This window comes from Suricata suricatta, chromosome 5 (genome assembly GCF_006229205.1).
Source record: "Suricata suricatta isolate VVHF042 chromosome 5, meerkat_22Aug2017_6uvM2_HiC, whole genome shotgun sequence".
In the NCBI taxonomy this organism is placed as follows: domain Eukaryota; kingdom Metazoa; phylum Chordata; class Mammalia; order Carnivora; family Herpestidae; genus Suricata; species Suricata suricatta.
The window spans coordinates 143,886,478-143,909,165 of record NC_043704.1 but is presented as its reverse complement, the minus strand read 5'-3'; the positions used below and the strand labels follow the sequence as shown (position 1 = coordinate 143,909,165).

Genomic DNA, 22,688 nt, shown 5'->3' with positions numbered 1-22,688 from the left:
GCTTGTTCACACTTCTTGGAACTCTCATCCTCCCTTTCTCTTTGTCTCTATCTCTGACTCTCTCTCTCTTTCTGTCTCTCTCTGTCTCTCTCTCTCTGTTTCTCCCCGTCCTCCCTCTTTTGCCACTCCCCTCTCATCTTTCTCCCTTCAATCCCCCTTCCTTTCTCTTGCCTTCTCTTCTCTTTCCTCCCTTTTTTATCCATTCATCCACCCAACAAACATTTGTTGGGCATCTCCTGTGAGTGGAGTCCTTTGATGAATAAGGTCCCGTGGGCCCTTCCCACAGCATGGCGGTGGGATTGGTTGGTTTAGTCAGCAGGCTGGGTCCTGGAGTGAGTCATGTATGGAACTAAGTATCATTTAGTAAGTTCTTTTTGTGTGTTTATTGAGAAGCCTAGTGGCCATGCATTACACGTTCTTACACTTGGCTTTCTTAAGAAGTGTACACCAGAGTCTCGAGGAAGTGGGGCAAATAGGAATGGGTTTGTGCCAGTTTGTTCTGGTTTTGGAAAACAGTTTCCAGTGAAGACATCTGCAAAATGTGGCTAGCTCTTTTGTCAAGTGCAGTGTATTCTATAGCATTATTCTAGCTCTTACTTGAGCACCTTGAGGATCCCGTTGTAAGCAGTTTGTGCAGGAACTGTGTTCTTTCTTCTGTGTAATGGTGACTGCAGTGTCATTTACTCAGTGGAGATGCAATAAATATTAATTACTGGTGGCTTATCCCTTAACATAATTTTCCTTGTCAGATTAATGAAGCAGATTCCTGATAAATGCATTTGTCTCTCCAGAGTTTCATTTGCCAAGCCTTAAATGCTATAAAGGATCTGCCTGGAGGCACAAAGTTCTTGTCCAATTTTTCCCCCCTTTTCAAGTGCCCTTTGGAGATGCATTTCTTTCCCAAAAATAATTGGCACTAGTGAAATTAATTTTAGCTGGAAAAGAGAACAGAGCTGTTATATTCTTGTCTGCTACTTTGGGTTGATATTTGAACTAAAACCAGTAATTAAGTTTTGAAGGGAGTAGCAGGCGTTTAGTAGGTAGAACTGAGGCCCGACGTGAAAGCCGTGCGTGCCGCCACACTGCGGGTAGGACGTAGATGTCTGTTGGCAAGGTTCCTTCAGGAATTCTTAAAAACAAGCTTCTCTCTCTGCAAAATAAAAGAATTTCCCAAAATAGAGATGAAATATCCCGAAACGTAGAAGTGAGGTGTGGGATATGAGTGAGCAGAGGTAAAGCCGAGGCAAGGAAATGGTTTAATTTCATACTTGCTAAAGTTTGGGTGGTGGGGATGCGTTCTCCCGAAGATAAAAAGTGAGAGCGCCAGCTAGCGTTTGTTGAGAAGTGTCTGCTCCGCCGGAGACCTTGGACGTGGATCGGAAAGACAGCCTTCCAGTTTCCGTTGTTTTACGTGACGTGTGCTAAATAGTTTCTTATTAGAAAATGGCCGAGAGGGACTTAAACACTTACTGAAGCTTCCACATCTCTTGCAGGACAAATACAAATATTTAGTTGTTGCTTATGAGTCACTCTTTTTTTCTGGGAATTCTACCCAGAGTTTGTGATCTAACCTGTTCTCATTCGATTCAAAGTGCATTGAGCTGTGGCTTGGCCAGCTTGCTCCCAAGCATCTACTTCCGTTTAAGTAGAAGTTTGTGCCAGGTGGGCATTGATCTGGGCGTGTGTTTGCGCACACGTGTGCATAGGGCCTGGTGGTGTTCTCGTGCCCCCTGGGAATGAGGCACAGGGCAGAGAAGTTTGGATCCAGGACACTGGACTTGGTCATGACATCTCCACTTCTGTGGATTATGATTTGGGCCCCAGGGTTGTGTAAAAGGAGGGTCACCATAACCGTCCCTTCCCTGTGGCCAGGGCGGGGCTGGGAGGATAGGAGATTATGAATGTGAGAGCATTTTTGTGCTCAATGGGGCTCCCCTTTCCCCAGATGCGAAACGCCCCAGCTTCTGGCATGCATGTGATGGCTGTCATTGCTATGGCTTTTACACCCGAGGTAAAGGAAGAGCATGAAAAGATGACCAGAAATGTAGGGACAGCAAAGGGCTGCGTTCTGCTCTGCTCTTAAGCTTCCGTGTTGGATTCAGGTTCAGACGCAGGGCCTTGGGCGGGCTTGGAGAAGGCACCCAGATGCCCTTCCCTTGTCCGGTGGGTTCTGGGGAGGGACAGGATTCAGGTGAGTCTGCTCCCCCAGGCACTGTGAGGGTTTGGGGACCTCCGGAACAGGTTGCTGCTGTCGCATTATCTCTAGGCCCTGTTAGGAGAGAACTCCGGGGTCTTCAAGAACTTTCCAGATCCATGCGATTCTCCCAGTAGCCCTTCCTCCCCCTTTCCTGGGGACTTGAGCTCTCTCTTCCGTGGGTGGTCCCCGCCACCAACATCGCCACTCCCACCCTGAGGACAGAGACACTCTCCGGATGCCCTTTCGTCTTACTTGCTTGAATTTCTTTACCGGGTAGGGACACTTCTTTTTTACAGACTATATTTGACATATAACATTGTGTCAATGTAAGGTGTATAACATGTTGATTTCATACATTTCTGCATTATAAGAGGATCGCCCTTGTGATGAAATTCAGCGCCTTTGCCCATTACATAATTACCCTTTCTTTTTAGTTGGTTGGAGCAATCAAGTCCTAGCCCATTAGCAAATTTGATGATCACCGTGCCATATTGCTGTCTGTATTAGCCATACTGTGTTCCGGCCCAGGGGCTTATTTACTGCTTATTGCTAAATACGGAAACTTCTTGATCTTTCTTGACTTCACGTTATGGAGGGACATGTGCAACGCATTAAAACCATGAGCTTTTGTGTGTGTGGGTGTGTGGGTGTGTGGGTGGGTGGTGGCGTGGGGGAGGGTGGCGGTGTGGGGGAGGGTGGCCAGCGAAACGCGCTGAGAGAAGAAGATTGTAGAGAAGATGGAGGGCCGCTCTCACTGCTGCGGGAATACAAACTGATAATTTTTTCAAGGATGAGCTGGCAGTATTTATCAAAAATTTAAAATTATTGCTAAGTGCCCTTAAAGCCAGCAATTCCTCTCCTAGGAGTTTATTTTAAGAAAATCATTATAAATTTATGCTGGGATTTAGCTAGAGAGAAGTTTGTTGAATAGTAATTTGTCACAGAGAAGAAAAGACCTCCTTGTGACGTCCAGCAGCAGCAGGGAACGGAAATAAATTTTGGCACATTTGTGTGATAGAATGGGCTGCAGCCTTTTTTTTCAAGAGAGAGAGAGGGCACAAATGACCCAAAGGGCAAAGAAAGAGAAAGAGAGGAAGAAAGAGAAGTGGGACTCACCCGATGTGGGGCTCGAACTCCCGAACTATGAGATCATGACCTGAGCTCAAGTCAGATGCTTAACCGACCGAGCCACCCAGGCGCCCCTTGTCTGCAGTCTTTTACACAGTAGTGTCAAAATTTACTGATGTGGTACGTGGAATAAAAAAAAGTTACAGGTGGCACGATGATGCGCAACCATTTTCATAAAAGGTACATGCATAAATATGTTGTAAGTATTTTAATGTATGTTGTGAAAATTTAATGTATGTTTTCTCTGGTTTGGGTTGTGTTATGGAATTGCTTCTTTTGATTATTTGTTTCTTCCGTGGTAAGTATTACTTCTGCGTGAGGGGAAGGAAGGAGGAAGGATGCTGTCACTGAAAACGGAGTGGAGCAGTGGGGAGCTGGCTGTGGGCGGAGCTTCTGTACCAGCCCAGGTTGAAGGGTGTGGTGCTGGGACCCAGCCTTCTCTCCAGAGAGTGCTGCTCCTCTGTTGGTGCTCAGTACCCCGGCCCCCCCGTGACTTTGTGTGTGGGAGGCAGAGAGTGCAGATGAGTGAGTAATGAGTAAGACTGGTTATTTACTGATCCCTCACCTTCTACCCCAGATCCTGCTGTTGGCTTCTCGTGTTCTCTGAGAAGAATTCCTTGGTATCATGCACCCTACTGACATGTTGACATTAGTATTGACATGCAGAATTAAAAAGTATTAGCTTTTAAGAAAATGTTTGAAGTTTATTTTTGAAAGGGAGACAGAGAACGAGTGAGTGAGGGAGGGGCAGAGAGAGAGAGAGGGAGATGCAGAATCCAAAGCCAGCTCCAGGTTCTGAACTGTCGGCACAGAGCCTGACACAGGGCTTGATCTCACAAACCATGAGATTGTGATCTGAGCCAAAGTCAGACGCTCAACCGACTAAGCCAAACCATACTAGCTTTTAACGTGTGTGTCCGTAACTTCTGTCACCTAATCCTGGAAACGGGCTGGTGAGGAAATGATTGTAGAAAAAACAAAGGTAGAAGATAGGACAGAAAGGAATCTGTTTTTTAGAAATAGAGGAGGGGGCGCCTGGGTGGCTCAGGCAGTTAAGCGTCCGACTTTGGCTCAGGTCATGATCTCATGGTTCGTGGGTTTGAGCCCCGTGTCAGGCTCTGTGCTGACAGCTAGCTCAGAGCATGGAGCCTGCTTCATATTCTATATCTCCTCTCTCTCTCTGACCCTTCCCTACTTGTGCTGTCTCTCAAAAATAAAAAACGTTAAAAGAAATTAAAAAAAAAAGAAATAGAGCAGACTCATCCCACATCTCCAGAGAGTGTTTGAATGTGTATGTGCACATTTCAGAATTTTGCCTTTGCCTTCTGGTCTTGCCCAGCATGGGCTCAGTTATAAATGGTACTGAAACTTCTTGATAGTAATCACATACTTACTGAAGTTTTGGAGGGACCAGAACAGACTTTGGATCTCCTTCATCTCTGGATTGGTCTTTGAACCACTCTTTTTTTTTTTTTTAATGTTTTTCATGTTTGTTTATTTTGAGAGAGAGCACGAGCAGGGGAGGGGCAGAGAGAGAGGGAGAGAGAGAATCCCAAGCAGACTCCACATTGTCAGCACAGAGCCTGATGTGGGGCTTGATCTCATGAACTGTGAGATCATGACCTGAGCCAAGATCAAGAGCCTGATGCTCAATGGACTGAGATACCCAGGCGCTCCCATCTTTCAACTACTCCTGTCTTTGGTTTCTTTCTTTTTTTAATTTATTTTTGAGAGACAGAGAGAGAGAGTGCAAGCAGGGGAGGGTCATAGAGAGAGGGAGACTCAGAATCTGAAGCAGGCTCCAGGCTCTGTGCTGACAGTTCAGCACATGGGGCTTGAACCCACGAACTGTGAGATCATGACCTGAGCTGAAGCCAGACACTTAACTGACTGAGCCCCCCAGGCGCCCCTTCTGTCTTTGGTTTCTATCCCCCTCATCTCATATGATAAAGGCCAAGTGTCAAAATGTTGAATTCAAGAATGCCATTAGTCTGTCCTGCCCCTCAGGGATGGGTGGATGGAGAAATCTATAGAGCCATGGCTTAAGTCATGTAGTGATGGTCATGAAGCCCAAGTAGGTAAAGACCTAGAAATGATGAATGCTTCTCTCCTGTCAATTTTCTCAATGGAAGAGTAGCCAGTAGCCTCTCTTACCAAAAAGATGAATGGATAGTGCTTCCATTTGGCCTGTTTAGATCTGCTTCTGAAATGGCCCTCAACTTGGACGTGGAAATAGGATGTCTGCACTTTCATACCTTTGCAAAGAAGGCAGACTTGTATGTCCCAAGGCACAACAATGACTCCAGGCCCTCTACCACCCAGAGCCGAGGGCAAGGGGATATCCTTCCAAAATAAGCACCCGTTGAGAAAGCTGAAGATGTTCTCTCCCCCCTGGAGGCACCAGGTCTGGGGACCCTCCGTCTGTCCTCTCCACACCAGCGGGGACCAGTGGAGGCCCTTGAGGCAAGAGAGAAACCAAGCCGAGCAAAACAGCACCACAGAGGCTCTGAAATTAGATCGTTTTTGAAGCCACAGGCTGTAAAAGTAGACGAGGGCCTGTGCGCTAAATATAAACTTGATAGCCTACTAAGAAAAAAAATTCAGATCAGACTTAAAGTCTCCTAACACGATGGGCAGGATGTCCAGGATACAAGAGAAAGTCGCCGTCCTGCCAAGAACCAGTAAGGTCACAACCTGAATGAAAAACCACCTGCTGCCCGAACCGAGATGGTCAGATATTAGTTTGATTGGAACTGGCCGCCATGCTCATCTGCGTGCACCTGTTCTGAGGGCTTTCAGGCTGCAGTGGTAGAGTCGGTGTTTTGCCACAGACACCTGATTGTTTAAAAAATCCTTAACTATTTACTATGTGGCCTTTTATAGGCATTTGCTGGCCCCTTGCGGTAAGGCCATCAAAGACCTAATGGTCAATTTGTTTGGAGATATTTTCTTCTCACTCCTTTGGTTTATATTCTAGAACATTATGTTCCTTACACTGGTTTCTCCATTCTCAGCCTGTGTTTTCTTAACTGTCTTCTTTGTAACCTCATCTGTGTAGCCAGCAGCTTCCCGCCGTTGAAGAGGGACCCCATTTCCTCCCATTTATCTCTGTCCCTGTTACCACTGTCAGCTCTCTGAACCCTACTGGGAGACGTGGATTTGGTACCATCTGTCCACTAGATGGGGTTTTCTTTCTTTGCTCACAGAATGAGCCTTGAGAGATGTTGGAAATCTGCAAGGTGTTTAGGACTGTGTTTGGATGTATATATAGAGAGGTGTCCCAGGGGGACCAGAGCTCTGTCTGAAGGAAACTCTTGGTAGTTTATCATTCCAGGTAGATGCTGTGCCAAGAGGAAACAAGACACACAGCCCAGGGAATAAGAAGGAAGGTTGAGTGTCGGGATGGAAAGTCAGCAAGGAGAAGGGATTGTTCAGGTGTGGGGCCCAGATTGCTGTGCTCCAGCATGCCGGGATTTGGAAGAAGTCTTTGGAGATTGGAATGCCAGATCTCTAGGTATCAACGACACGATCTGTTGACAAGGCAAAATGACCTTCGTTAGTTACCACTGTAAGAGACAGCACTGCATGCCCAGGGCATTGTCCATGTCTCTGAGCGGGGAGGGCAAAGTCAGAATTTGAGAATTTGAAGTCTGATTTACAATACAGGAGCTTGATTCTGGTTAAGTACAGGTCAAGGTACAACAGTTCAGGATTGGTGGGAAAAACTAGGCAATGATTTTGAGGCAAGGCATTCAGAGGATTTTAGGGTACAAACTGTTGGTGGTTTCTTTATAGAATTGATGGACGTTTCAGGAAGCTTCTGTAATGAGCTGTCAAACCATTTTTGGGATGTGAGTCTCTTGGAATATTAAAGTAATGCTAATGAGGGCAGTGGAATAGTAAACATGTTGTTAATGGAGGTAGTAAGGTGTGTGTGTGTGTGTGTGTGTGTGTGTGTGTGTGTTCTAAAGATCTTGGAGCATGGCTATGAACCTTAGCTGAGGACATGAGACAAGTGAAGAAGTGTCTAAGTCCATCAAGGACTGATCCCTGACCCAGAGGGAAGACTTAAAAATGGCTTCTGAATTCCACCAGGTGAAGGATAAATGCTAAACCAAGGCCACCCTGAAGTTGGCATCAAATTGTTTGGTCTACTTTCAAGCCTGACAGATGGAGTTACTGAAGGTGCGGGGAATCTGCCACAGCAGCAGGCCCTGGGAACTTGAGGATGGGGAGCCCGTGTTTGGGAGGTGCCTGATGCTGATCCTCCGATTATTAATGGATTAGTGGCTGACATGGTGTTCATTGATATCTGGCCTGTCAGGCATCTCTCTCTCTCTCTTTCTTTCTCCCTCTCTCTCTCTTTCTCCCTCTCTCTCTCTCTTTCTCCCTCTCCCTCTCTCTCTCTCTCTCTCTGTCTGTCTGTCTGTCTCAAATTTGCCCCAGGGTTTGTAGCTCTGAAGAGTCTGACACAATCAAGGCACTTGAAGCCCCTGCCCCCCTCTGTCCCCTTCAGGTGTCTCTTTAGCCCGATCCTAAGCTTGTTGAGCTGAATGTCTTAGGTGTTAGTCTCTTTATCGTGGCTTCAGGTGTTGACCAAGAAAGAATTCATTAAAAATTGAAGTCAAGGGCATTTATTAAGGTAATTCGAATTGCAATTCGGGAGGCACAGTTCAGGTAGAAACCTGACTCTTGGGGCGCCTGGGTGGCTCAGTTGGTTAAGCCTCCGGCTTCGGCTCAGGTCAGATCTCACATTCGTGGGTTCGAGCCCCGCGTCAGGCTCTGTGCAGACAGCTAGCTCAGAGCCTGAGCCTGCTTTCAGTTCTGTGTCTCCTCTCTCTGCCCCTCTCCCTCTCATGCTCTGTCTCTCTCTGTAGCAAAAATAAATAAAACATTAAAAAAAAATTAAAAAAAAAAAAAAAGAAACCTGACTCTTGTTTCAAGGGAGACTGAGGCAGGGTGGATTAAGGCAGAATGGTGAGTGCAGCTCTCTTTTCCATCCTCTGTACAAAACAGGGATTGAAACTAGGGTAACTGGGACTGGTGGGGTTAATATGCAAATGAGGGATTGGACCTTGGTGGTGGTGGGTCTCTCTGGCTCCTCTCCCAGCGAAGAATGCCAGTGATTCAGGCCTCAGGGTGAGAAGGGAGTGAGGTCCAGGCTGCAGACTGGCAGCTGGGAAAAAGTTCAGGGGTTCTAGAATGCGTATAAATTCCTCCTCCCTGAGGGTCCCTGACTCTTTCTTCGCTAGGCTTGCTGGCTCCTTTTTGAAATCTCCTTTTACAAAGCTTTATTGAAATAAAGCAATAAAATCTGCAGCCACTGGTTTTATTAGCATTAACTCCTATGATTTGATTTTATCGTGCATATACCATTATTTGTGCTATGAAAAATAGGCCATAGCTTTCCCCCCACATCCTCCTCCCTGGGAAAGTTTGCTTATCTGTGAACTTCAGTGTGACCTACATATGGTTGATTTTACAACCTCAGAGCTGACATTTTCAGGTGTGGGTCTCTGAAATTTCTTATGGGGTCACATGTAAACCTGTGTTATAAGAGGGTGATGCTCCTGATTCTGGAATACTAGGAAGAAATGCGGCTTGTGCATTTTGGTTTTGTTTTTAAAGACCACAAAGAATTAATGTTGATGTGCTTCAGGAAAAGTGCTAAGGGCTCTGGTGTGAGACTTAAGTAGTTAAGGTCAATGGTTCCAAGGGTCGTCGCAGGAGCTGGACCTGCTTGTTGATGCTTGGGCTTTACTCCTGTGTCAGTGAGCTGTAGGAACCTTAAAGGAGACAGTGCCTTAAAGAATTTGCTGTTGGTATTGTCACGTGCAGCTTTCAGTGCCACAGCCGTCTTCTCTTAGGTGCCCCTTATAAAATTAGCTGCGGAAAAAGCGAGGGTTTGTTCTTTCCAAGTCTGACGACGATTCTTCATCAGTGCCTCTTGGGCTCAGAAATGTTGGAGCCATAATAAGTGTAATGTACAGTCATATCACAAGGCTGGAAATCCCGCCTTCCTTTGTGGCTTCATTCAGTTTCTTTTGGAGCCTGATGAAACCAATGTCAGGTGAAGATGACATCAGCTGTGTCATTAAAAACAGTAATCTGCATCACATGGAAAGGGGGGTGAAGCAGGAAGTGTCTCATGTGTGTCAGATGCTGTGCTAGGCCTAGTTTACCCCCCAAAATGTTGGAATCTGTCAAATTCCTGGTTATTGATAAATCTCTAGCAGAGGGTGACTCAGTGGGGCAGTTATTGGCATTTTGAGCAAAACAGGTCTGCCCTGATCTGTGGGGCGTTTAGCATCCCTCCCTGCACCCCACCCCCAGCGCTGGTAGTTCTGAAATCCTTCTAAGTGTCAAATGTGCCCCACTGATGGTTCAGGGGCCCCTCTGGCAGGCCCTCCTGCTCTGGCATTCATGAGAGACTCTCAAATCTGGTGAATATTTTTCAGAGAGCAGATTCCATTTCTGGGCATGTGTCTCTGTTGAAATGGAGTAGAAGATTCTAGAGGTCAGTTCTGTGTTTTTATTACATGAGATTTACCTAACATTTTATTCTATACTGTACAATTGGAATACATTTCTTCTTATTGATTACAAACAAATGTATCCCATATCATCAATGGCTTGATTTTACTCAACCTTTTCTCTTGAGCCTTATGGTATCATCCATAATAGTCAAGAACATAATTTATCATGTTTCTTCCTTACATTTTCTTCCCTTTCGACACATCGTTTTTCTAAGACCAGATTTTATGTTAGGAATTTGCAGAAATGTTGACACGACAAATAGCTCAAAATCTGCTGTTATTGCTATATTTAGAACTGTCAGAGAATACATAAACATTTTATCTAGTACAAAGTTAAATTTAACCAGTTGGTAGTATTTCTTGGTGAACCTAAACTGACAGTGGAGGTATTTATTCTTTCTTCAGTCTTCAGCCATGTTATGTTAATAGCATGTAATGATATTTGTAGACTTTGTGTCAAAAATCAGTTTTTTTGCACCTCCAGGAGGTGAGAGACTAGGGATTCACTTATTCATTCCACAGATATTTTGCTGTACTTGAAATATATCCTTGACCAGCACAGATATGGTGGACCCTGCTTTCATACTAGCACACATGAGTGCAATAAATAAGTAAAGTGGAAGTCAGGTTGGAAGGTGGGAAGTGCTATGGAGAAACATTAGTGAGGAGGATAGGGGGTGCCAAGGGTTAGGCTGGAGATACGGGTTTTTTTTTTAATATTTTATTTTTAAGTAATCTCTATACACCCAATGTGGGATTCAAACTCACAACCTTGAGATCAAGAATCATATATTCCACGGACTTAGCCAGCCAGCTGCCCCTGGAGATACAGTTTTAAAGAATGTGGTTCAAGGGCACCTGGGTGGTTCAGTCGTTAAACATCTGACTTCTGCTCAGGTCATGATCTCACAGGTTTGTGAGTTCAAGTCCCTTATCAGGTGAGCTCAAGGCCTGCTTCAGGTGAGCCTGCTGCTCTCTCTTTCTCTCTCTCTCCTTCCCTCCCTTCCTCTCTTTCTCTCTGCCCCCCCACTCACTTGCACCCTCTCTCTCTTTCTCAAAAAAAGAATAATAATGTGGTTCAGCAGCTTTGCTGAGGGAGGTGGCTGTTAAGCAAAGACATGAGAGCAGAAAAAAAGTACTTATTGAACACCTGTTGTGCCGCAGGCACTTTTAAATAGGATCCAGAACGGCCAGGTAAAACCTCTGTAGTCTGCAGAAAAATAATTTGCATGGCCCAAGGATTGGCGGGTACGTGGAGTGACAGCTCCGAGCCATGTCTGGACAAGAGGCAAAACAGTGATTTAGGAAGAGAAAACATCTTTTCACGTAATAACACCTACTTTGGAAAGTAGGATTGCAATGGATGAGGTTTTTTTGGTTTGGTTTTGTTTTTGTTTTTTTTGAAAGCAGGTGACTACCCAGAATGATAGAAACTAGCAGGTATCTGTTTTTTAAAAAGCTCAAAAAATAAGACTTAGCACGGAATGAGTTTCGTGTCCAAGTCCGGTGGTCCTTAACAGAACTATTGCTTCTCCCCACCTGATGACATCAGGTGCTTTATCAAGCAAGGCTCCTCCAGGGAAGACAGTGGCATAGCAAGTTATGGCTTCAAATTAAGGATGGCTGTTGTTGGCGGGGGCGGGTGGGGGGCATGAAAGAACAGTGGACCAGAGTCTAGAGGCCAGCAGTTGGTGGTAGCCTCTGTGGTTGAGCAGCCCCGGGACCCTGGGCGGTTGCTCTGCCTCCCCCACTTCTTAGACTGACGGGGTGTTTGTTAGATGTGCACTTGATGTCGTCATCTTGTTGAGAACATTGTGGAACCTGAGGGCCATGAACTTCACAAGCTGACCAGTCCAGTTTCTAGTTCTCCACCTCCTTTCTCCTTGATTAGAAAGGAGACGCGGTTAGACTCTGGCTAATGATCCATGCAGCTGGCCCTCATGGCCCTGTTAGCCTGCCACCAGGCCCGCATCGTCAGGTCAGAGGACTGCTGTGTCCTGAACACCTTCCGAGCTGGCGCTCAGGTTGCTTGTTGTCTGGGGGCGACCGTTTCTCTCCCCCCACCTCCCTCGGTGGTGCAGCCCTCTGGTTGAAGAGCTGCCCCCCAGCCTGTCGAGAGGCGGCCCGTTCCCTCTCACCTCCGTGCCATCTCTTCCCATCTTGTAGATGATGAACCAGGTGGAAGGGCAGCAGAAGGATCTCGTGCACGCCATCGAGTCTCTGCCGGGGTCTGGCCCCCTCACGGCCCTGGACCAGGACCTGCTGCTCCTGAAAGCTACCTCCGCTGCGACCCTCAGCTGCCTCGGGGAGTGCCTCCACCTGCTGCAGCAGAGTGTGCACCAGGGGGGCCGGCCCGGCCCCCGGCCCGGGGCCTCAGGTGAGACCTTCCGGCGAGTGCTGCTGTGACTGTGAGCGGGTACTGTGTGTGTGTGTGTGTGTGTGTGTGTGTGTGTGTCTGCCCCCCGTGGCCTTCCTCCTTTGAATCCCCTGTCTATACACCTTCCATCGGTCTGTCCTTTTTTTTCTTTTAATGCTTTTATTTATTTATTTATTTTAAATTTGATTTTTAATGTTTTTATTTATTTTTGAGAGAGAGAGACAGTGCGAGCAGGGGAGGGTCAGAGAAAGAGAGAGAAGGAGACACAGAATCCGAAGACAGGCTCCAGGCTCTGAGCTAGCTCTCAGCACAGAGCCCGACACAGGGCTCAAACCCACGAACTGCGAGATCATGACCTGAGCCCAAGTGAGACGCTTAACTGACTGAGCCACCCGGGAGCCCCACTGTTTTTTGAGAGAGAAAGCATGAGAGCGCAGGCAGAGGAAGGGCAGGGAGAGACGGAGACAGAGGATCTGAAGCAGGCTCTTCACTGACAGCAGAGAGCCCGATGCTGGGCTCGAACTCACGAACCTTAAATCATGACCAAGTCGGACGCTTAACTGACTGAGCTACCCAGGCACCCCCAGCATCTACCCTTTTAGTCCATCTGTTTCTCCATTTGTCCCTCCCTCTTTCTCTGCCCAGATTTGGGATGTATTTTTCTTTGACTGGTTAGAACTATCACATCCCATGAAACATTTAATCAACCTGTTTGCATGAATACTACGGAATTCCTTTCAGACTTGCTGGTGTCATGTTCTGTATCTCATTCCATGTATGGCTTGGCACTCAGTGCTCTGCTTTTGAGATATGTGGCCATACGGTTCATTTTTCTAACTGCGCCTGTGACGTGCGTCCACCATGCTTGATGCCATGCTCTGGTGAAGGACACCCACAGTGCTTCCCGCTCTGCGTGGCTCACCTCGCTCGGTGCGCATCCCCCCGCGTGTCCCCTCGTGGGCCTGTGTGCACCTTTCTCTGGAATACACACCAGAAGCATTTCTAATTCTTTGTCAAGAAGCTGGAGATAATAATGCACTCCCTTATATGCCCAGTCCTTTGGGAGGAGCGTTTAATCGATAAGCAGATATGAAGATATTAGTGAAGATTAAATTCAGTGATAAAGGGGAACGGAGCTGAGGCTGCTCATGTCGTATATGATTATAAAGTATTAGAATGAAAAGACCAGACAGAAATCTCCTTGAGCTTTGTTGCCTGGGGCTCACTTAACGAGGAAACGAGACAACTTAGGTAATTAAGAGAAGCTAGGGGATGAGCGGTAGTCCGTGATTCATGCTGTTCTCGTCTTCTGTGCCCTCCGTTTCACTGAGCTTGAGAGGGAGGTCGGTTTTCCAGAGAAGCTTCTTTCTGTCATACCCACCGTCCTTTCCTGAGCTCCGATCCTGCTAGTATTTGGCCTCTGATGCACAGTGTCTGCAATCTTCACAAACTAGACAAATTATGCCCGTCATGTGGATGAGATGCCAAGGCTCCTTGTGGGTAAATGACTTGCCCAGGGCCACCCAGCTAAGTAGCAGAGCTGAGGCGAGAGGGGCTCCGCAGAGTCACAGATGCCTTCCTCTGCCTGTGGTTCTTCGTTCAGTTCAGGACAGACCACCAGTGGGCTCTGGGGACCCCAAATGGGGGCCAGAGACACTGTCTTGCTCACATCACAGCTGTCTCATTGATAGGTATTTTGTTTTCTTTACTTTTTATTTGGGGGAGGCGCAGAGAGAGAGGGACATAGAATCTGAAGCAGGCTCGAGGCTCCAGTCTGTCAGCACAGAGCCCAACGTGGGACTTGAACCCACAAACCGCAAGATCATGACTTGAGCCACCCAGGCGGCCCTCTTTACTTTTCTCTTTAATAATTTCAGACTTTCAGAAGAGTATAAGAATAGTATGAAAAAATTCTATATCCATCTTTGAATTCTCCAAATGGTAACATTTTATGACATTTGCTTCATCATCTTCCCTCTCTCTATATAGCATATTATAATTGTCTAACCACTCCAGAGTAAGCTGCAGACATGATATCTTTAGTGTGTATTTCCTTAAAAATAAAAAAGGACTATATAATGCCCTTTATATAATGTCTTCTGTACAATGACAGCAAGGTCAATTAACATGAATATAGTCCTATTCTCTTGCTAAAAATTTCCAATTATCCTATTAATGTCTTTTATAATAAAAGGAAAGGTTTTTGGTGCAGTCCAGCCTAGGCAATGATGTGTGTGTATTCAGGCGCAGAGTAAAGGTGCCTGAGCCTACTTTTCTATCTTTCCCCTTCTTCTTAACTTGAAAAATGGAACTTTAATGCTAAAGCCCCCATGAGACTCCTTGACATTTTCTGATCTGGACGGAGTCTCAGTGACCCCCGTTGGGACTTAGACACAGATTCTGAGTCATACTGGAGGCTGTTCAAGGTGCCCATGATCTCTCCCATGGTATATTATAACTTCCGGTCTTGGAACCTGATGGACACACTCAAGAATCTTTCACTGGTAAATGTAAACTTGAACCATTTTGTTATTCCTAAAATCAATCCCTTTTATCTTTCTTAACAGCTAGTGTCTAGCAGATTTCTAAATTATTTTTTTCCTGATTTAGAGGGTTGGAGGGACAAATCTCAAGGTGGAATTTCAGATGTGATGACAGATTGAAATGGAGATTACCTGGGAGGACCAGTGTCTCTGAAATTGTGTCTTGTACAGTGTCACCTCGTGTGTGTCTTCCCTGCCCATTCCCAGCCCCTGCCCCATATCCATTGTCCCTTGCTTTTAACTACTTTTTTTTTAATTGTTATATTTATTATATTCATGCTAAAAACATATCGTACAATGACAGCCCACAGACTTACTGATCAATAATGCTCTCCAGTTCTTTCTTTCCTCATTTTTATTTTTAATTGAGTATGGTTGACCTATAATAAATTAGTTTTAGGTGTACAACATAGTGATTCAGCAATTACATACAGATTATAAAATGCTCGCCACAGTGAGTGTGTTACAGTATGATTGTATTCCCTAGGCTGTACTTTTCATCTCTGTGACTTACTTATTTTATAACTGGAAGTTTGTACATTTTTATCCCATTCACTCACTTCACCCATCCCCCATCCCTACCCCTCCTTTTAACCATTAAAAACAATTATTTATTTTGAGAGAGATAGTGATTTGGGGAGAGGCAGAAAGAGAGGGGTGGGGATGGGGAGAGAGAGTGAAAGAGAGAGAGAGAGAGAGGAGAGAGAGAAAGAGAAAGAAGGAGAGAAATAGAGAATCCTAAGCAAGTTCCACCTGCCAGTGTAGAGCCCAGTGTGGGGCTTGAACCCACAAAGCCATGGATGGGATCATGACCTGAGCCAAAACCAAGAGTCGGACGCTCAGCTGACTGTGCCACCCAGGTGCCCCTCTTTTCACTTTCAATCCTTTAAAAAATTACATTGCATATAACAGTGCCTAAGTCTTATAGCATTCTGCATGTGTCTTTTTAATCTATGCCACACACTGGGGGGAAAATTGAATTCCTTCCTATATCCAAAGCATCATGCTTGCCTGCAGTTAAAATGGAATTCTAGAATCTCAAACTAGTAGGATAAGGGAATGTGGCAGCCGGGGGCATGTCACCACAAAATACCTTTGTTTAGGATCTCGGGGCTCTTGAGGTGGATAGTAGTTTTAGCAACCTGACTGCCCCTGATAAAAACATAATGGTTATATCTAAGGAGTGCCAGCGTGGGTGGATGGAAATCAAAATCTCATTAAAGGGAAGCTCTGTCCGGGTTTCCTTTAAATGTTGGATGGGCAGGGCGGTGCAGATCACCCGCAGCATACTAACCAGACGCACTGTTCTTCAAGCCCCTTTGCTTCCTGACCCCTGCGCTGCTTTATTTCTTCCGCCCCTTTTCTGAATCCAAAATTAATTGGTGGTCCTGTAGCATTTCATCTTCTGTAGTATTTCCTTGCATCTGGGGAATATGTTGGCTTTGGAGCCTTCATCTGCAAATGTTGCTCCTTACTGCTCCTTTTTTTAAAAAAAATTTTTTAATGTTTGTTTATTTTTGAGAGAGATATAGAGACATAGCATGAATGGGGGAAGGCCAGACAGAGAGGGACACAGAATCTGAAGCAGGCTCCAGGCTCCGAGCTGTCAGCACAAAGCCCGACACGGGGTTCCAACCCCATGAACTGTGAGATCATGACCTGAGCCGAAGTCGGATGCCCAACCAACTGAGCCACCCAGGCACCCCAATGCTTCTTTTATGTAAAGCACAGAGCCATTGAGCCTGCAAGCAACTGACTGAAATCCAAAAATACTCCGGTATTCTATGCATTGTGGACTCTCAGCCTGGTGTCATCTCTAAGATGTAATGGCCTGAAATGTCTCATTTAACTTCCATTTATGGAGAAGTTTGTCATTCAAATTAATAAGGGGACTTGCCTTTTCAGCCAAAGCTTCTGCAGTTCTTTTCCTGGGTGACTACTAACTGGACTTGAACAGCTTGATGGAGACAGTGATTGATGGGGGTGGGGTAGGCGGGCATCGGTTCTCCCCAGTCTGGATGCCTGCCTCTTGGAAATGCAGGCGGGACTCCATTCACAGCTGGAATGGAGCTCCTTGGGGGTCTGAGGTTTAGGTGGGGTAGGTGGGTTACCCGTGTGGGGGAGAAACTGGGACCTGGAAGTGGCTTGGGGTGCAGAGTACCACGCCTGGCATTGCTTCTAGTTAGTTCCTTGCTTGCAGGTCCTGATCCAAGGAGCATGGTTCAGAGTCAGAGCAGACCTTGTAACCAGACAGGCACATTCTAGGGCCAGGTGAGAGCATGACCGGTGCAAGGCATGTTGGGAAAAGGCGCTGGAGTGAGGGCTGCCACGGCAGATGACCTGTGTGCCCTTCGATATAGATCAGGGGAAGAGGTCAAGAGACGTGTCATTGAAGAGGAGAACCAGAGCAGACTTTAATGTACTTTCCTTAACTTGTCCTTCCAGTAACTTTCTCATTCTCTTAAAAGATTTGTGAGGCTTGTCTGTTAGGAAGCCCATTGCGTTGGTCTTTCCATTTTGGGGTTTGGCATAAAGGATCGAACAGGTGAGACTGTCATAGGCCTTCTTGGGCTCTCAGGCTGGTGGCCTTCCTTCTGCTGTGTTTTTTTTTTTTTTTTTTTCTTTTTCCCCAGAGATGCCTTCAGACTCTCAGTGTTCCTTCCTTACCACCTTGGTGTCTCTGTCTCTTACACCTTCTTTCCTGACACCTACTGCTTCTGGGGAAAATGTGCCCCACATCAGTTACCTTCCTTTATTTTATGGTGAAAAGCCCAAGGTGGAGGGGCGCCTGGGTGGCTCAGTCAGTTAAGCATCCGCCTCCGGCTCAGGCCATGATCTCATGGTTTGTAGGTTTGAGCCCCACATCGGGCTCTGTGCTGGCAGCTCAGAGCCTAGAGCCTGCTTCCGATTCTGTGTCTCCTCTCTCTGCCTCTGCCCTGCTGGTGCTCTGTCTCTCAACAATAAATAAATGTTTAAAAAAATACATGTATATATAAAAGCCAAGATGGAAATGTGATAATTCCTCCAGCAAATAGTGTATTGGGGGAAATAAAAGAACAACTAGCACTGTAGCCTATTTCAGGTGGGCGGACTTCTTTTGTTGTTACAACGATCAAAAACAAGAGTTTTTGAGTGGCAAATTCTCCCTAAAGAAAGCAGTTAGATACTAACATCCTAGCTTTCCATTGCTATGTTGTCTCCAAGTTTGTAAATATCAAGCTTACTCTATTATGGAAGACCCTTTTGGTTTATTGAGTGTAAGAGGCAAGGATTTGCTGTGTTTCTGGAAGGACAGGTGCTGTCGTCTGTCACTGGCCTCTGGGTAGAGAGGCCTCTGAGTCCCAGCATGGGGACCACAGCTCTCAGCTCTCCAAGCAAGGCTTAACCCAAGGCCAAGGATGGATTAAGAGTTCCATAGTCAGACCTTAAAGCCCACAGTTAAATCCTCTGTTACTTTCTTTCTGCTTCTAGTGGGTCTAAAACATGGATAGGTGCTTTCCCTCTTTCCTGGGTGCTTCTGTCTGCTGCGGTGTGTTGTGTGGCGAGCCAGAGGCATGTGTTTCAAGGACTGGATCTACCATCTGGTGGACCCCCTGCCCCTTCCTGTTCTCTTCGTTGTATCAGCTTTGAAGATCTCCGGCTACTTGGATTGACAGACCGCCGGCCGTCAGCCGGTAATATCTGTTCCCAGTTGTCATTTCATTTGTACGTCCTGGTCTGTTTTTGACCATCTTTCTATTTTAGAGTTTTCTTGAGTCACTTCCTATAGGTGGGCCCCATTTCCTCAACCGTCAAACACCATCAGTAGCAAAGCACACCGTTATCCTCTGCGCTGCTGAGAAGGAAAAGCTGCCGATTAAATCTGACACACTGCTGACTGTGGGACAGACTCGTGCTGGGGACATGGCGGTGCGGAACAGGCGTGTCTTGGAATTGATGAACTATGGTTTAGACTTGCATTTTGTTTTAAGACACGATCTCGAGAGTCTGTCTTTCAGTAGAGTCATGGAGTCCACTTCTCTCTTTCAGCTGGTGGTTTTCTGTTGGTGTCCTTTACGCTTTTACTTTTATTGCTTCCCTGTTGCCTTGGTTTCTCTCTCGTTTGCTACATAGGTTGCACTTCTTGGGCTCATTGTCTTTAGCATTTCGGGAAAAATATGTATATAAATTCTAGTAGTGGTTACATGACATTTTTCATAAGCCTTCTTTAACCAATATTTTTTTTCTCTTTTTCTCCTTTGCTCATTTGTTTCTTAAATTCAACATCAAAGTGAAATCATATGGTATTTGTCTTCCTCAGACTGACTCATTTTGCATAGCATAATACCCTCCAGCTCCATCCGTGTCCTTGCAATGACAAGATTTCATCCTTTTTTATGGATGACTAATATTCCTGTGTGTGTGTGTGTGTGTGTGTGTGTGTGTGTACATCTTTATCCACTCATCAATCAATGGACACTTAGGCTGTTTTCATAATTTGGTTACTCTAGATAATGCTGCTATAAACATAGGCTTAGCCTATACTTTTCGAATCCTCAAAGTCAAGAATGATACTTCTTTCTGACTTTCCTTTAGTGGCGTTGCGCAGCCTTCAGTTTTCTGTTTCTCTGATATACTTCCCAATTTTTGGTAATATAACAGGGGGGTATTGTTAATATTTTAATACTAATTCAGTACTTAATGGGATCATGGGTAAATCTTTGAAAAATAATTTTGACTTAATATTCAGTTCTGTAACCATGTTTAGAAAAATTATTACAGTTTACTTCCACGGCTAGGACTAGGGTGAGCTGAGTGAGGCACTCAGCGTGAACACAAATTTAAGGATGCTGATTTAATTGAGATAAATGATGTTCTTAAAAAAATTTTTTTTAACGTTTATTTTTGAGAGACAGACAGAGCATGAGCAGGGAGGGGCAGAAAGAGAGAGGGACGCAGAATCTGAAGCAGGCTCCAGGCTCTGAGCTGTCAGTACAGAGCCCCACACAGGGCTCGAACCCATGAACTGTGAGATCATGACCTGAGCTGAAGCAGACGCTCAACTGACCGAGCCTCTCAGGTGCCCCTAGATACATGATGTTTTAATGAAATGTTTTTAAACCAGAATTAATGCAAAAATAATCCAACAAATACCAAAATTTTAAATTAAAGACAGGATTCAACACAGTGAGGCAAGGCAGACAGTCTTATGAGACTTTTTATTTTCATGTATGTTGGTTTAACAATATTATTTAAAAATGTCATTTATCTTGATGATCGAGTGTCTTGATGCTACTTTAAAATTTACACCCAAGGGGAGTGTCCTATTTACCTCTCCTCATCCCAGCTCTGCTCTGCTCTGTGTTTAATTGGGCTCATTGCGCACTGCTGGCCCAAAAGGACTTTTTGCATCTTGAGCTCCTAATTCTGCTTCTGTTTGTCACATACTGGAACGTGTCCTCAACTCGTTTTTAACCCCCAGAAGGCGGAAACTTTTGAGTCTCTGCAGTGCTCCGGGAAAGCATGCAGTGTGTAGAGTTTAAGAGTCTGGGCTCTAACGTCAGGCTGTGTGGGGTTTCATCTTGATTTTACCACCTCCTGGCTCCTTGCACCTCTGTTTCTTACTCTGTCAGATGGGCATAACGGTAAGACTTAACTTCATGGGTCATTCTTAGGATTAGATGAGTTAACAGGTATGAGTTGTATACACTGGATCTTGGTACTTTGCAAGAGCTCAATAAATGTAGACTTTTTAGCAGAGTAAAGGTAGTTGGCTCCAGACGGCATGGCCCCCCAGCGCCTCACCCCACCCCAAATCTGTAGACTGGTATTTGACCCTGGTCTCCATCTGTTTACCTGACATTTAGTATTATAGTAAAATTTGTAACTACTTTGTTTTCCTTTGAGGCAAGTCCAACTTTTCTGCCTTAGGTGATTGGGAAAATATTCTCTTGATTTTTGTTATTCAAAAACATTGCTGAGTTTCATGAGCTAGGCATTCATTATACTCTACTTTCTTATGAGTTTGATATTTCAGCCATGAAAAGCCTACATAAAGCTTGCCGAGCCACGCCTAGATGTGTCTTTTCCTGTTGGCTTTGACGGAATGTGGTAGACTCTATCATAGGCTCCACACCTCTCTCTTTAGCTCAGGCTGTTTCTTTACTGCTGTCATTATTTCTGCTTCAGTTCCATTGTCCTGACATCTGTCCATGCGGACCCCTTGGACCTCTGTTGCGCATGTTTGGGATTCTCTTCTGTCTCCCTATTGCCTTGCTGTTCTTTGCAGCTGTGCCTGGTGAACTTCCTTGTCTCCACATACTACTTACTTGACTTTCTACAGTGTTGATTCTGCTTCTCGGTTTTAGTGTTAATTTTAACTCTACTAATGCTGATTCGCTTTCCTCATAATATCTTAGTGGGTCTGTCTCCTTTTTCACCTCAGCCTGTTTTCTCCTGCGGTGTTCTCATCTTGTTTCATAGAGGCTGCTTTATTCTGTGTTGTACTGATGATATGCCTTTCCTGATGTCTTCTCTGATGGCTCATGTTAGAAATTTCAGAGAGGTATACTCCTCCTCTAAGCTTTCTGAGTATACCATTTTTTTTCCTAAGCCCAATACCGTCCTTCTCATTTATTCTGTGTTAGAATTTTCCTCCTCCATCCTCAAACGAGGCAGGTCTCTCTAGACTCCTAAACTAAGTCATCATTTACTCGAGCACCTGGGTTAGTCCTCACTCACTGGTTCTTTGATATACCAAATCCATAGAGTATACAGAAAACTACATTCCCCAGCATGCATTGCTACCATTCCTCTTCCAGTCCTGGCCTTTGTCTCTCCCAGGATGCAGTGTGTCACTGCCTGTGGGACTCTGCTTCCTGCCCCATTGTCTCCTGGGTTGTCATCTCAAAATGATGGTGATATGGAGGGAGGAAAGGACAGAATTGAGGTGTGGGAATAATAGACGGAATATTGTCTTGACTGCCTTTTTAAGATTTCTTAATTACTCTAGATGAAAGTTACTATTTGTATAATATTAAAAAAAAAAACTCCTGTATTTATGAGCTAATTGCCCAGTATTTAAGATCTGAATACAGTTCCCAGTCCCTGAGAAGTAGCTGGTAGGCAAGACAGGTGTAAGAAGTCTCTTTTCCTTCTTTCTCATGGCACATTCTGGTGTCTTGAACTTTTCGGTTAGTTTTCTTAGTCCAGCCCCATTCTGTCTCCATCTACCTTATTATTTATGGGGATTCTTCCCAAGTGCGTTTTTTTTTTTTAAAGTTTATTTATCTTGAGAGAGAGAGCAAGAGTGGGGTAAGGGCAGAGAAAGGAGGAGCGAGAAATCTAAGCAGTCTCCATGCTATCAGTGCAGAGCCTAACATGGGGCTTGAACTCACAGACCATGAGATCACGACCTGAGCCCAGATGAAGAGTCATATGCTTAACTGACTGAGCCGCCCAAGCGCCCCTAAAGATTTTACTTATTACGTAATCGCTATACCTGACATGGGACTCTTAATTAAAACCCAAGCTCAAGAGTCACATGCTTTGCTGACTGAGCCAGCCAGGCGCCCCTCAACTCTTTTTAAATGACATCAAGAACTGATATACAGATGCCATGATGCCATTAAAAAAATGTGGGAAACACACATGCTAAAAAGTTAACCAGTTTAACTATTTTTAAGTATCTAGTTCAGTAGAATGTGGAGAACTTCCCCATTGTTGTGTAACCAACTGCTAGAACTCTCTCCATCTTTTGAGACAAACTCCATACCCATTCAACACTAACTTGCCTCCCCCTTACAACCACCATCCATTCTATTTTCTGTCTCTTTTTGCCATTTCTTGTTTTTTTTTTTTTTTCCAGGAGGTTGTGAAACTCACATTCCTTTTGAAATGTACTGTCTCTGAAAGTCTTCATAGTCATT

At 45.2% G+C, this 22,688-nt stretch overlaps 1 protein-coding gene across 1 annotated transcript in view; it reads left to right on the top strand.

The window, feature by feature from the left end:
* OSBPL10 (oxysterol binding protein like 10) overlaps positions 1-22,688 on the top strand; it is a 298,037-nt gene that overhangs the window by 210,491 nt on the left and 64,858 nt on the right. Inside the window, exon 7 of the mRNA XM_029938776.1 lies at positions 12,028-12,238. Within this exon, the coding sequence (XP_029794636.1) occupies positions 12,028-12,238 (211 nt within the window). The remainder of the gene's footprint in view (positions 1-12,027; positions 12,239-22,688) is intronic.